This window comes from Amphichorda felina, assembly GCF_050947745.1.
Source record: "Amphichorda felina strain 45539 chromosome Unknown scaffold_7, whole genome shotgun sequence".
Lineage (NCBI taxonomy): Eukaryota > Fungi > Ascomycota > Sordariomycetes > Hypocreales > Bionectriaceae > Amphichorda > Amphichorda felina.
In genome coordinates, this window is record NW_028145043.1 from 2,099,336 (window position 1) to 2,113,901 (window position 14,566).

At 57.9% G+C, this 14,566-nt stretch overlaps 5 protein-coding genes across 5 annotated transcripts; 1 reads left to right on the forward strand and 4 right to left on the reverse strand.

Moving 5' to 3' along the window:
* Nucleotides 1-716: 716 nt before the first annotated feature.
* On the forward strand, nt 717-2,871 carry ACO1O0_007450 (tRNA lysidine(34) synthetase; the record flags this gene model as incomplete). Its single annotated transcript, XM_083196823.1, has 2 exons — nt 717-852; nt 911-2,871. The coding sequence occupies 2 exons, from the start codon at nt 717-719 to the stop codon at nt 2,869-2,871; spliced, it is 2,097 nt and encodes a 698-aa protein (XP_083048031.1).
* Nucleotides 2,872-6,826: 3,955 nt separating this feature from the next.
* ACO1O0_007451 (uncharacterized protein) lies at nt 6,827-8,570 on the reverse strand (the record flags this gene model as incomplete). The annotated part of the gene is made up of 3 exons (XM_083196824.1): nt 6,827-7,332; nt 7,416-7,625; nt 7,706-8,570. 3 exons carry the CDS (start codon nt 8,568-8,570, stop codon nt 6,827-6,829), a joined length of 1,581 nt encoding a protein of 526 aa, XP_083048032.1.
* Nucleotides 8,571-9,402: 832 nt separating this feature from the next.
* On the reverse strand, nt 9,403-10,227 carry ACO1O0_007452 (kinase A anchor protein; the record flags this gene model as incomplete). Its single annotated transcript, XM_083196825.1, has 1 exon — nt 9,403-10,227. The coding sequence occupies one exon, from the start codon at nt 10,225-10,227 to the stop codon at nt 9,403-9,405; it is 825 nt and encodes a 274-aa protein (XP_083048033.1).
* Nucleotides 10,228-10,708: 481 nt separating this feature from the next.
* Nucleotides 10,709-11,317, reverse strand: ACO1O0_007453 (uncharacterized protein; the record flags this gene model as incomplete). The annotated part of the gene is made up of 3 exons (XM_083196826.1): nt 10,709-10,817; nt 10,892-11,147; nt 11,305-11,317. 3 exons carry the CDS (start codon nt 11,315-11,317, stop codon nt 10,709-10,711), a joined length of 378 nt encoding a protein of 125 aa, XP_083048034.1.
* A 1,598-nt stretch (nt 11,318-12,915) lies between these two features.
* YPD1 (signal transduction histidine kinase) lies at nt 12,916-13,554 on the reverse strand (the record flags this gene model as incomplete). The annotated part of the gene is made up of 3 exons (XM_083196827.1): nt 12,916-13,168; nt 13,299-13,468; nt 13,534-13,554. 3 exons carry the CDS (start codon nt 13,552-13,554, stop codon nt 12,916-12,918), a joined length of 444 nt encoding a protein of 147 aa, XP_083048035.1.
* Nucleotides 13,555-14,566: the final 1,012 nt, after the last annotated feature.

Sequence of the window (14,566 nt, forward strand, 5' to 3'; positions counted from 1 at the left end):
AGAGTTGGCGCAGGGGAGAAGATGCAGAGGACATGGAGGTTGCATACCTACCTACGTAGCACGTGCATGGCGTCCCTCGATGGGAGAGACTTTGAGGCTTTGAGGCCGGCTGGCAACGGGCGAATCCCAGCCAGTCGGCCGGCAGTGCTCTGAAATGCTGGGATCTGCGGTTTTGCCTCACTGCCAGGCTCTGTGCAGCTGTTGGCCAACCGGTCCCTGGCAGTCCCAGGCAGCTCGTGGCGATATGCACGACGCGTCTGGGCGCTTGAATCCTGGCCAGTGGTTGCTGGTCCACTACCCTGTTCGCTGGGTATTCTGTAATATTGGAGACGGAGGTAGGGGGAGTTTAGAGGGGGGTGTTAGAGTCACGTTCATTGATATCGGGGATCCCTATGAGATATCCATGAGATATCCATTGCGAGGCGATGATTCGTATCAACCCACAAGCTACACAGCCTTGCATGCCCTTGCAAGTTGCCATTGTTGTAGAAGGCCAAGGCTGCCATAGTGCTGTAGTACGGATACCGATATTATAATACCTACTACCTTACTGAGTCGCGCGCCGGTAAATCAGCGGGGCCAGCACGGGCCTTGGAACCTGCCACAAGCTCGACTTTCAACTTCATCCATCTTTTGCACCAACTTCCCCGTCCCAACTCGATGGATTCGGATGCGCAGACGCGGCGCCGGTAGCGTACGCGCTCGACAATGGAGGAATGGGCTCGACTGCAGCGCATTTGTTCCGCAACCAGGTCACCAGGCCGGTTCGCATCATCGACTTCAAGGACGCCCTCGACGCAACATGTCGCTCCCAGTTTCCCTCGGCCAGCTGGGCCCGTCCCCGTACACCTGGTTAGCCTCTCGACATGTTGCACTTTGGATGCTTGTTGCTAACACCGTTCCTATCCAGCCCTAGCCATCAGCGGCGGCGTCGACTCCATGGCACTGGCCTACCTCTTCTCCGAGTTCCACCAGATGTTTCCCGGCTACAGGTTGGGAGACTACCCCATGCAGGTACCATGTACCATCATTGTCAACCACAACTTGCGACCCGAAAGTGAGCAGGAAGCCTTGAAGGTGGCGAGGCAGTGCCGAAAGCTGGGCTTGAAAAGCATAGTCCGTAACATGAGGTGGAGGGACCTCCGCAGGCTGGGCATTGAACCGGCCGAGCTCGAAAACATCGAGAGTCTAGCCCGGAATCAACGCTACTACTGGCTAGGAATGAGCTGCCGTGGCCTCATGAGCCCCTCCCTCTTCACGGCCCACCACAGCGACGACCAGTACGAGACTGTGCTCATGCGCCTCCTCAACGGCCATGGCTACCGTGGCCTCCGGGGAATCAGGGCGGCCAACGACATGCCGGAAAGCCATGGAATGTATGCCGTCTACAAGAGCGGCCTGCTCCAAGATCAAAAGTCTCGCGATCCCAACCTCAAATTCCGGCCCTCTGTTAGGCAGACTAGGATGCTGCGAAAGATATTCAGGGAGGAGCAGGGTCTGCAACCGGCTGATCTGACCGATACATGGGCCTCATTCGACGATATGCACTTCCACCGCGGTATTGCTTCGGTGCAAGAGGCTAGTATGCCCCTCCTGAAATCCCTTGACAGCGAGGATGGCGGTGTGACAGTCTACCGGCCGCTGTTGGAGTTTGACAAGGACAGCCTCAGGGCAACGTGTGAGGCCAACAAGATTGAGTGGTTCGAGGACCACACCAACAAGGACCAGACCATGACCACGAGGAACGCGATCCGCCACATGGTAAAACATCACACCTTGCCAGAAGCTCTACAAAAGCCAGCGATTCTGTCCCTGTGCAAAAGATCACAGCGGCGAGCCGACCTGGAGGAAGCCGAGGCACGACGGCTGCTTATCAGGGAAGCTGTTGTTCAAAGCTTTGACCCATGCGCGGGGACCCTAATTATCAAGCTCCCCCCGTTCAACGCACGCAAAGGCCGCCCTGCCCGGTTTCACGATGCTGCGAGAGACGAAGCTCGGAATTCGCATCAGAGGCTCATCGCTGCCTTGGCCATTCGGCAGCTCATGGACTTTGTCAGTCCTGAGAAGCACCTGCCGCCTCCGTCCAATCTCGGCAATTCTGTGAATCAGTTATTTCCCGAACTCAGCCTCGATCCTAATCGCGAGAACGGCGCGAGGCGCCCGACAGCTTTCTCCATCGGAGGTGTTCTGTTTGAACCCATCATTGGGTCAAAGACGGTCATGTGGTACCTCTCTCGAGCGCCGTACAACGCACGTGGAGAGCAGCCAGACGTGTTTGTGGATTGGCGTGATGAGCGATCCAAGGCTGCGCACAAGGAGAGCAAGTCCCACACTGGCCTGGAGAAGTCGGAACAGAGGCACCATGGGTGGCGTACCATGGAACCCCCAAGGCATTGGGACGGGCGCTTCTGGATTTCGTTGGCGAGCCGCGTCAACGAAAGATTTCACATACGGCCATACTACCACGAGCATGCCAGTGCTTTTAAGGCGTCCCTGCCCGTCCACGAGCGGGCGCACCTGGAGAGAGCACTGAAGCACTATGCGCCCGGGAAAGTAAGGACAACACTGCCGGCGCTGTACAGGGCGGAAACAGAGACGATCAGGACGCGGGTGGAGCGCCAGCATCTGACGATGCTGGCCCTGCCGTCGTTCCACATCCAGGTGGAAGGGCTCGACAAGTGGGTGCAGTACGATGTGAGCTATAAGAAGTGGGATAAGACGCTCGTCGGGCTGGAGAAGAGGGGCACACAGAGGCGACTGGCAGGATATCACCCGTCCCTGAGCACGTCGAGGGCTCGACGGAGGAAGAGGATTCGCCAACGGCCTGCTGGCGGTGAGGCGCAGCCGGCAAGCGTTGTACCAAGACTGTGATAACCACTACTACGAGGATGTATAGACGGCATATAGACATGGAACATAATACTACGCGTATATATTTCGTGGTGCGATGCTTGACACGTCATTTCCCCCCCGAGAGGTAAGGCGTTCACCATGAAAAGTGTTGGTTGGGCTAGGACAGTCCTTGGTACCGTCACACCCGCCTACCGAAAAACAGGGCTAGGGATGGTTCCACGCCACTCGACGGGCCTCCTTTCTTCCAAATCTGAGGCAAAATCGCCTTGTGAGAAAAGGGATTGGTTCCTTGGAAATCCGAGCAAGTTTTCCGGGCCAAGGGGAAGAGATGGTGGTTTTGCGAGTGGGTTGACAGATGCCAATTGCCACCTCGAGACACACAGCCACGACGCTCCACCGGTTACCTCCGAGGACGCCTAAAGGATTCAACGCCGCGGATGCCGAAGCGACTGGACGGCAGCCTGGGGTCTTGTTTTCGCCTCGTTCCGTGTGTGGATAATAGAAGGGGTGTAGAAACGCGCGATGTAAGTCGGGGGCGAAAAGTGCTTTAATAGTCCGCGCACAAAAGACTCGGTCTGCCTTGCCATGGTGCACTTTCTTTCAACGTCCGCCTTACTTTCCCTCTCCAGGCATCAGTATTTTCTTTTCAATCTTCATTTCTTTTTCTTCTTCTTTTTTTTTTCACGAGTGTGATATGGCCCTTGGAGAATCCTATTTTCACGTGCAATATCCATGTTTCTGAGTTGAGAGCCCTCTTGTTACATACAGTGTGGTTCAATCTGGGTTTACAAGAGTGGAAATCGTTGGAGCTCTTCCGAAAATGAGCCAAGTCCTCCTTCACTTCCAATTTCAATCCTCCCCCTTCCACCAACATCCAAACATGGAATCGAACCACCGTCACCTCCCGATCCCTCAGTCCTCTCCCGTTGAGCACGGGAAGGTGCTCAAGAGGAGGAGGGTCTGTGCGATTCGGATGCCTCAAATCCTACCCCAGCATGGGTGCAATACCGCTGACCGAAACTTCAAACCTTTTTCAAACAAAAACACACACACACCCTCTCTCTCTCTCTCTCTCTCTCTCTCTCTCTGTCCCTCCTCCTGAAACCACGAGACCTGCTCGGATATAAAACTATCATTATTGCCGCTTGCCCAAGAGTCTCTCCCGTTCTTTCATGATTCGTACGACTTCAACATCCGAGTGCCCTACCATACTCCCCGAGACATCCCTGTGTACGCTGCTGCACGCATCACACAGCGACGCCAGGCATAAAAGGCTTCCATGTCCCATCCCCCGCTGCGCTACACCAGAACTTTCGTGGAGTCTTGCCAGCAAGACCAGTCCTCGTTGGTGAAGAGGGGGATGGGTGGGTATTTGGGGATGAGGGTTATCGACGGTAGCTCCTCTCACGAGAGGGCCGAGATGATTTGCCACCATGAGAGTTCCTGGTTCTGTGCTCCATGATGATCATCGAAGCTCCGACCTCGCGCTTAGGCGCCTCCCCGGGTAGCGTATCCTTTGGCATGGGGATAGGGTTCTCGCGGTATGACAGGGCTCTCACCATGACGGCTTCATCGAGCAGTTTATGTTCCAGAAGGTGTTCCAGCAGAAAGAAGTCGGGACGTATCGACCCGCCCTCTTCCCGGAGGTGCTGGGCGATGTGGAGCATACGTTCGTGAAAGCACATTCGTCGCTTATGCTGGTTTTCCGAATCGGACTTGAACACCACATCGTCACAAAACCAACACGTTGATGCCTTTGGGTATTTGTGCTCTAGGTGAACAGCAATATGGGCAATCCACCGACGTTCTTCCCCTATACGGAAGGTTGTCTGGCAGTTTTCGTATCCCCAAAACTCACACGGGTATGGCCCACGGATCTCTCCTGGTGGGGGGAGGATGTCGGGAGCGGTCGATACGGATCCTTGGGAGATTTCGGAACTCTCGGAGCTACCGGAGTCGAACACTGAAGGCGGACGGGCACTCGAACCCAGTGACGATGACAGGTTCGATTCGATGGTCGAGTGGTGCGGAGTTGATGGGTCGACGGTGAATGGAAGGCATGAGGATGAAGTGCTTCGGATGGAAGGAGTGTGCGAGAAATCCGCTGTGAACAGCGGTCGGCCAACATCATTTTTCTTCCGAGCATGGTAGTCGTCCAAGAAGCCTTGAATGGCAGCGAGGGTAAAGGGGGCCAACGACGGTGACGACGATGGCGACGATGGCGACGATGACGACGATGGCGACGATGGCGACGATGACGACGATGGCGACGATGGCGACGATGACGCCGACGACGAAAGCGAAAGCAACATGGCGACACCTTTCCTCGCTTGAGTCAGACAGCTGTCAGCGGCGAAATCCTCAGTCCTAAGGGTTTCAAACGCGCAACCTTGTTTTCTTCCCCCTCGTCAGGTTCACCGTGGCCAGACACGATCGTTCGGAAGAGTCGAGCAGGTGTCGGCAGCAGTGGTGAAGCTCGTTTTAGCGAGGAACATGCACGAGCGTGCGGCTCAAAATCGCTTATTGAGCAACCTGGCGCTGCCCAAAAGTTGGTATCAGAAGCGCGGCATACAGGGCTGAATATGCTTGGACGAAAGGGGAAGGACACCTACAGGAGAGCAAACTCAGTAACCTCTAGGACCGTGGATGATTTGAATACTGATGGGAAACAGATGATGCGTTCGTCCTGATGAATTGTGAACAAATCACGGCGAAATGGGGTAGGCGCTACCTTATAGGGGGTCAACGCGCGTCCACACCTCCATCTCTCCAGCAGAGGCGGCTGACCTGGGACGATTTACCTGCTACCTAGGTAGGGACCACTGCAAGTCTTGTCGGCCATCCACGAACCGGCCCCTTGTCGAGCATTACGAAAACACAGAAGCTCATTTGCAGAGGGTGCATTATCGTCTGACTCGGGACCTCATCCCGTCCCGAATGTGACCAGGATAGATGGCTCAAGCCCTCTGCTCCGTGAGATCTTCTTAGGATCAGGAGCAGAAACAATATTTGCTTTGGTTTGTATGGAATCGTATTAACAAAGGACGTTTAGAATCGATAGATCCGCGTCAGACCTATACGAGACCAAGCACCCTTGACAGCATTGCGCAAATGCTCCCGCTGCAGAAGAGCTTGGCTATACCGGGTGTCCCTTAACAGAGCTGGCTGTCGTGAGTTAAGCACAGGGGGATTGCCTACTGGTACATTCGGAGGAGGCTAGGCGGGGCAACAACCAACCCCCCAACGAGGCGGCTCTGCGGTTTACCCCGCCGTTCTTCCATGCGCTCCCAGACTCAACGGAGGGCTTGGGGTCCATGGACGATCCTACAACGCAACCCTGAAGCGCCCACCTTTCACTCGCTGCCGCCGCACGGAACACGCCATGAACTGGGGGGCGAGTGTTTGACGCTGTGTGTTGGTCTCGCAGGGTATTTTGGGCACCAAACGCGTGCGACCTATGCCGAGTCCCGTCTGAGGTTTCAACCAGACAGCGGCAACGGCCCGGTGAACGCTGTGGCACAGGCGAGACAAGATCAGCTGTGCCTCTATACTCGTAGGAAGCACGAGTTTACTCCCGCATCGTGTATGATATTGGAAAATTGCCCCTAGGACTGGGAACTCTAGCCCGATACACTCCTACTTATATAAATACTACTAACTAGTAATGAATGTACGAAATCTGCGCGAAACTGGCATCAGAACCTCCTGATTTTAGCCCGGAAGACGTGGGAAATGAATAGGCACAGCATGCTGTTATATGACGTATCACGGGAAGACTAGAGGCACTCTCCTGTGCCCCCAGGACGCATATCCCCTCATTAAGCCGTTGGAGCCTTCCACGTTGATCACGTATCTCCCCTGCACGCCCGCAAGTGGGCATGGACAAAGGATATGAGTCTTTCTTCGTATAAATCTCTTCTAAATACTATTATAAAGCCCTCCCTTGTACGCAGCCGACGCGGCCAACCCAAGCTCAGTCCTCCGGGCTGCACAGCACCCGGGCCTTGGTGATGACGTTGCGGTACTGCTGGAGGTGTCCGCCGCTCTCGTCGCCGTGCTTGATGACCCCGGGGAAGGCGACGCAGCAGATCTCGCGCGCGGCCAGCGCGTCCTCGTCCTCGCCGCCAATGTCCTCCATCGTGTCCGCCTCAAACGGCACGCGCTGGTGCGGCAGGATGGCGGGGAAGTAGACGCGCAGCACGGCCTTTTGCACGGCCAGGAGGCGGGCCAGCTCAATGGCGTTGCCGACGAGGACGCGTAGCCCCGAGTCGCGCGCTTCGCTGGCTGAGGAGGGCGTGGTAGTGGTGGTAGCAGTAGCAGTAGTGGTGATGGTGGTGACGGCGTCGAGGATACGGTTGATGCGTGAGACGACGCGCTCTGTGATGGCAGAGGTCTCGTCGCAGAGGCGCTGCGGCGCCTCGCGGCGGATGAGGGCGAGGGTGGAGGACCGCCACTGGTTGACGGGTTCGTCCTTGCCAGCTGGGGAAGGGAGGAGGAGAAGGGTTAGCTTAGCGTTGCGTGTGTTGGTGGGAGGAAAAGGGGGGACAGGGCGGAGATCGTACTGAAGGATAGGAGGAGCTCCTCCATTTTGCGGAACTGGCTCGTCTGGTCTTCTGACAGGCCGACATAGTAGGCGTTGAATACCATTTCGACGAGGATGCTCGATACGATGGACTGCAGCAGATGGACCTTGGATGCGTAGACCAGTTCCTCGAACATGGGCACCAGCTCGCTCAGCTCGCCCAGCGTTGCCTCGCTTGCCTTGGTCAGATCTACTCAGGTCAGCTCCGTGTTTCCGAGGAGGAAAAAAGGGCCATGACAGGGGGGAGAGATGGAGAAGACAGAAGCTCACCCATCTTGGCCTTGCGGAAGTTGACAATGACCCAGTTCTGCAGCCCGTTCCCCAGCCTTGCCATGCCATCCCCAAACACCTCGTCGCTCGTCTGCCCATCCGTCCGCGTGCTCGTGCTCACCCACTCCTTCAGGCCGCGGACCTGGCCCCTCAGGCCCCTGACCTCGTCGTCGCGCTCCTTGAGCTCCCGGCGCAGCACCTCCCAGCCCTGGCGTAGCTCCTCGCGGTCGGCGTCGCGCGCGTCGGCCTCGTCGCGCAGCAGCCGCAGCTCCGTGTCGGCCCGCAGGAACTGCTGGTGCAGCGCGCTGTGCTTGGCCTGCCAGAAGGTGGCCATCTCGCTCTCGTCCTGGCTCAGCTTCTCCAGCAGCCGGTGAATCTCGCGCTCCAGCACGTCCAGCTCGCGCTGCATCGCCTCCTTGTCGCGCTCCAGCCCCGCGATCCGCTCGTCCCGCTCCCGCAGCTGCTGCTGCTGCTGCTGCTGCCGGCCTGCTGGCCCCTTGGCCGCCGCGGACATGACGCCGCTGGGCCCGGCTCCGCTGGGGCTGTCGCTCCTAGGACCTCCGGCTCCTCCTTCTATGGCGTTATCCCTCCCATGACCTTCCTTGTCCTTCTCCTTGAGCAGGACGCCGCCGCCGTCGTGGGGCTCCTCGGCCGAGGCGGTCCCGGCGCTGGGGACGGCGGCGCGGGGAGGCAGGGCGGGCATGCTGCTGGGGCCGCCGTCCTTGTCCCTGCCCCTATCTTTGCTGCTGCTACGACTCCTCCCAGGGCCGGGATTGTGATGTCGGCCGGAGTGGTGGGGGTGGGAGCCGGCGCGGAGGACGTGACCGCCGGTGGCGCCACTGCGGCGCTTCTCTGGTTGGTTCATTGGGTGGGGTTTGTGAGGTGAGGTGAGGTGAGGTGAGGTGAGGCAGCCGTTCAATAAGTCGTCAGGTCGTAGTGGAAGCCGTTAGAATCGTGGGGATCGTGGTAATTGTCAGAGCGCGGTCGGTGGAGGTCGAGGGGGTAGATGATGGCGGCTCGGCATGGTTGCAGTCCCATCCACAGAGGTGCTGCCGTCGAATCTGGCTCTCGCACTCGACGTCCGCTCCTGATGCTCCCCCGTGGTTCTGCTGGCAGGCAAAGCGGGCACTGGGAAGCCTCGAGATGTCGAATGTCGGCCGTGGTTCGCGAGGTGTCGTTGTGTGTAGCGGGCGGGGGGTTCTCAGCCTGGGGAGGGGCGCAAGCTGACGGCACGACCGACTTGGGCCTGGATGGGCTCGCTGCTGGACCTCAGGGAGAGGATATTCGCCCATAGACTGAGCTTGCGTGGGTGCCCGAGTGGGATGATGCAGCTCGGCGGAGTCAGCAGTGCAGCGCTGGGTGCGATGGGCCGCTGAGGGCGGCTTTTGCTGCTGCCTGGAGGTGAGGCGCGCAAACGCCTGTATCGGAGCTGAGGTTTGGTTTCAATATTGTGGGTGTATTTGTACCTACCTATCAAACCCCCAACTGGAAATACTACTTACCCTCAACAGTGACCGCATCTTAGCAGGACTCTGGCATAAATGACACCACATCTGCCATTGCTGTATCTGTCATGTCTATCATAATATGGTCACCTCCAGCGCTCTAGTCTCCTCTATCCCATAGCACAGATCTATGGAGGACGCACGGGGTAGTACGCGTAAGTAGGAACAGCATCCCTACCAACCATCATCACCTCACGAGCCCCTGAGCGAGACCTGGGCCTCGACCTCGTATGCCTCATCCCCATCAGTGCCCTCGATCCTCCTTGCCCCCATCCGGCATATCGCGACCTTGCCCACTGGCATGTCCTCTACCCACACGTAGTCGTCGTACCGCGCGATAATGTCCCGCGCATCAATCGTCATCCGCTCCCTCCTCCCACCGCCGTTCTGCCGCCCATTATTGTTGCTGCTGCTTCCTCTCCCCCGCTGCTGCTGCTGCTGCTGCTGCTGCCGCCGCTGCCCCCTCACGTAGACAGTGTTGACCACAGTGGCATGCAGCAGCAGCGGGCGCTGCTCCTCGGCCATCAGCCCGGCCTCCTGGAACACCCTCCGCAGGCTCTCGCAGAACCGTCGCAGCACGCCCGTGGGGTCCGCCGGCGGCGCGTACAGCACCGACGTCTCCGACGGCCTCTGCATCGCCTGCAGGCCCTGCAGCGTCACCGAGAGCCTCTCGCCGGCGGCCGGGGGTCGTGTCGTCGTCCTCGGCGCCACGGCCCTGGCTCCCGCCGCCGCCGCCGCCGTCGCCGTCGCCGTCCTCGCCTGCTCCAGCACGTCCCTGAGCCGCAGGCACCGCAGGAGGTCCACGGCCCGCGCGAGGGAGCCGTCGTCGTCTCTCAGGGTCATGACGCCCAGCGTCAGGTGCAGCGTGCCCGGGGGCCTCACGGCCTGCTCGGGGACGTCGAAGCCCGCGGGGCTGGGGCTGGTGATGTCTGCGCGGAAGGACGCGAGGCTACGTGCCAGCTGCGATCCCGCCAGCGGGATGCACAGGAAGTGCGTCGGGGCCGGTCGGGGGGGCATTTGTGGTGTGTGTACCTATGTGATGATGATGATGATGTGCAGTGTCGTCGTCGGGGTGGGATGTGGTTCACTGGTTTCAAGTGCTTCAAGATTGTGCTGAATTCATGACATCATGACTCATAGAACCAATTCGTTGTTTCGGGCGCCCATGTGGCCTTTTGCCATGCCACGAGGCGTCAAGTCGCCAAAAATCTGGGGTAGTGTGGTGTTGATGTGACGCGGGGAGTTGGGATGCAGTGTAATATGTGTAGTAGCAGCAGCAGTAGTATTTATATACATACTGCTAATCGGCAGTAGTAATAGTATTCGTAATATTCACCAAAACGCCATCATAACATACGCCTCAGGCCCCCCCTCCCCGAGTATATAAGTTCCTGGTATTGCCAAAAAAAAAATACCACCACAAACTTTGGGCCTATTTATACAACTCTGGTGGAAGAATAACGACAAATCAAAGCATCTCGCCCTCCCCCCTAGCGGTCTAGTGAGCATGCTTGGCCGATTCGGGGATCTTGTAAGTGGCCCCGGGATCGACTATCCGCCTCGCCAGGAGCGGCCATCCGAGCAGCGCGGCAATGCCGGGGAAGAAGCTGTCGAAATAACAGTCAGCACTCAAGCAATATTATATCGGCATATAGATGTCACTGCGGAGGGGACAACTCACACGGCCACCTGCGTAGCTACTCGCTTCGCCTGCTTGGACCAGTCGGCTGGCGCGTTGGCCCTGTTCCGGTGCATGCGCTCGATGGGGTGCAGGTCCATGGCACGGCCCATGGCCCTCAGGGAGGACGCGAGCGAGAATGGCCGGCGCTGGATGGTGCGCGCGGCGAGGTTGATGGCGGGTCTCATGATGCTGCTGATGATGATGATGATGGCTGGTATAAACAGAAAAGCGGCGGTTTTGCCCTCGAAGGAATGGACTATTAATGGTTGTGCAGACGGAGTGGCGTGGTATGATGGAGGAGAGTTTGAGGGGGAGCTAGATAGTACCCTACGAGAGGAGTTGATATATGTGTATCCAAGTCGGTTCTGGTATGGCAATGATGAGACGTAGACGGGTGGCCTTCTTATACTCACATCCAGAGCCCATGACGTGGGCTGTTCGATAGTCGTTGACAGCTCGATGCTTCAGGCTTTCCCGGTTGACAGCATTCCGGACTGGCTAGTCGACAGTTGCTTCCTCAACCTCCCGACCGTTCTCGCCAGTGGCTATGGTGCAAAACCCAAAACGCCTGGAGCTAGGACTCTAGGAGAAGTCAATATGGGCAGACCATGACTCTCGCCGGCGTCAGTGACCCCAAACATCACGCCACCAGAACCCAATTGTCTGCCCTACGGTGCCGGCCGCAGGAACCCCCAGAAACCCCCCAGCACCCCTCCGCGGCCCCCGTGTGCGTCGGCCGGCGCCGAGACGGGGGCCCGGTAGGGGTGGCTAGGTGCTAGTAATTACATAGTAGGTATGGCAACCTGGAACTCACCCAGGCTCTGACAATATTGGTTTCTCCCCAACTGCTACTGTGCTGCACTAACACCACCCGGCCCAGATGCTAACAAACTCTCGCCAAACCGCAAACACGTTCCGAAGAGAAAACCTCCGTCTGGGAAATATTTAAAAGCCCCTACCCTTCTAAAGCACCTTTTTTCTCATCTCTACACGCCCCGTCGAGAGAACCCACGAACTTGGCATCCTGGTACGTGACCTGCTAAGCACTGCTGTAAGCAGTAGTACCTAGCTAGTCGCTCGCCTGGCCTGACCTTTGGCCCCTCCCCCGCTATTTCCCGGCAGACAAATCGAACAATCGAACCACCAGCCAGGAGGCGTATGGGTGAAGCCGGGATCCCACGACTCCCACGACACGTCCTCTCCTCCGTCCGTCCCAATCCTCGTCTTCGGGTTTCTAATCCCCATCTATCCTCCTCCCCCTGCTTACACCTATTCCTGGTCGGGTGACTTGCCCTCGATATTTTTGGCGACCCAACGATTTTGAGAGTCCCGTGACTCACGCATCTCAACTGCTTCTCCTGAGCGTCATCTGGAACGAGGCCTCCCCCTGCTACGCACCAATCCCGCTTTCGAGCCTCTTTTCTGACTTTTGTTGTTGTTGGTCGTCCGTCGACACCCAGGGGCCGCTTCCTTCGTCTCCTCCACTCGGGCTCGGGCTCCCTCGACCACGGCCCTTGGCCACCATTCCGCAACTGTTCCATTTGGGACATGCTGCACGACAAGGGGTCAGGATAGAACGTTGTGAATCATGGCTTGGTGGTTTGGCAATCTACGCGACACACACAACCATCCCTGCCACCGCCTGATACCTTATGAACAGAGTCCGGCATCCGCCTCACCAGACAAAACCACTCAAGGTCCGCCATGCACCCTCACCCCCCGCACAAACCTCCCGTTCCCTCGCCTTCTATGCAGCGCTAAACCCATCAATGTTGAAAATCCAAGCTGACCGAGCACTGTTGTCCCTGGCCGCAAGCCTCATTACCGTCCGTACCCCCAACTCTGCTCGACTTTTCCCAGCTCTAGTCGTGACAACAAAAGGAAAGAGAAGAAAAAAAGAAAGAAGAAGAAAAAAGGAGACCCCCTGAACAAGCCGTGGACATGAACAAGGAGTCTTGAAGAACCGTGAATATGTCGGTGAGAAGAAACCAACGACATGCCCCTCGCCTTTATGCATCGGAGGCCTAGTCCTTGTCGTAGTATGAGTTGAACGCCCGGTGCGCCTCGTCAATATCCTCCTTGACCGCCTTGAGCTCGTCCCTGATTCGATTCAGGCATAGAGCCTCATTTGGTTCTGGTGATCCGTCGACGTTCTCCTTCTTGCCGTACCGCTGGATCTTCTCGCAACCCTCGCGCACCTTGACCAGGCCAAGCGTGGCGGATGATCCCTTCAGGAAGTGGCCTAGCGACGACAGCTTCTCAAGATCGCTAGCCGCACTGCAGATGATGGAAAAGTAGGCGTCAGCAGGAATGTTGCACGATTATCGTAAGGTATCAGAGGCCCCAAGACGCTGGCCATGGATAATGTGGCGCTGAGGTCGTGGGTCGCACGGGTGGGTGTACTTACAGCGCATCGTCCATCCCCTTGAATGTATCCTCTGCCTGCTCAAAGAAACCAAAGACGATGGAGAAGCTGAAGTCGTGGTCGTCCGGCTCATCCATCTCTAGGATCTGGTTAAATGTGCTCATATCCAAAACATCGCCAAGCCTGGGCACGACACGTTCGTCGGTCGCGGACTGGGGTGGCGCGGCGCAAGTTAGCCAGCCAGCGTGGGCGGCGCGGGGGCGCGGGTAAGACTAACCTGATCCTCTGCCGGCGACATGGTGATGATTGATGAGAGTGTCGAAAGGTTATACGACGGACGAGGGCAGCGGGCAACGCGGGCAACGCGAGCAACGCAGGGAGAGGCAAGCAACGCAGGAAACGGAGGGCCGGGTGACGGTATTGACCTCGACAGGACAGAATAGAGTCGGTCGAGCCGAGTCGAGCGCCGTGGAGGGGTTGAAAGAGCCTGAAAGACGAAAGCGCGTGTGGCCCCACTCGTGCTGGCACTTCTCGACCTTACGTATGGCACGGCAGGTGGGTATGGCAGCGCAATGAGGTAATGAGGTCCAACGGGTCCCACGCGTCCCAGGGCGAAAAGGGACAAGGGTCAGGGGCCAGTCGGAGCGAAGTTGCGCCTCTGCCTCTGAAAGGAGGAGGGAGGGTCTGGGTCTGGATGCCGGCGGGTACTTTGTGGTGTTGTGGAGATCAGAATGTTAGCCAGATGATGGTGGAGAAGCTAAGAGCGTAATCTGGTTGTGGTAATAGTAATCTGCAGTGCACCTGCCTGCAACGTCCTCGTCGAAGCCGTTTGGATGAGCGGCAGCGGCTGAAGGGCCCAGTGTCAGCCTATCCGGACTGGGTCGCTGGGCGGACGGATATAGAAAGATCTTCTTTGGCTGCCTTGGTAATACGGTGCGGGCTGACCGGTACGATGGGCGACGACGTTAGCTCTGGAAAACCATCGTCAGTGTGGAATAATACATGAGCAAGACAAGGCCAGGCTGGGGCGGAGGCGGGGTCCAGGGATGGGCTCAAGGGCACTGCAACACGGATCTTGGTCGGCTTCTGGTGTCCGGGCTGTACAGTAATATCTAGGGATGCGAGCATTGTGTTGACGGCCCACGGCGGCAGCCATGACAGACACCGCGGCCCGGATAGGGGATATCGAAGCCGCTCGAGGGCGACACCTTGCCGACACGCATGTACATGCGCATGGTAGGATCGAATCGCAATGGTCACACAACCGCACCAGACCGGTCGGTTGGAGTGGGTTGGTGGAGACATTTGAG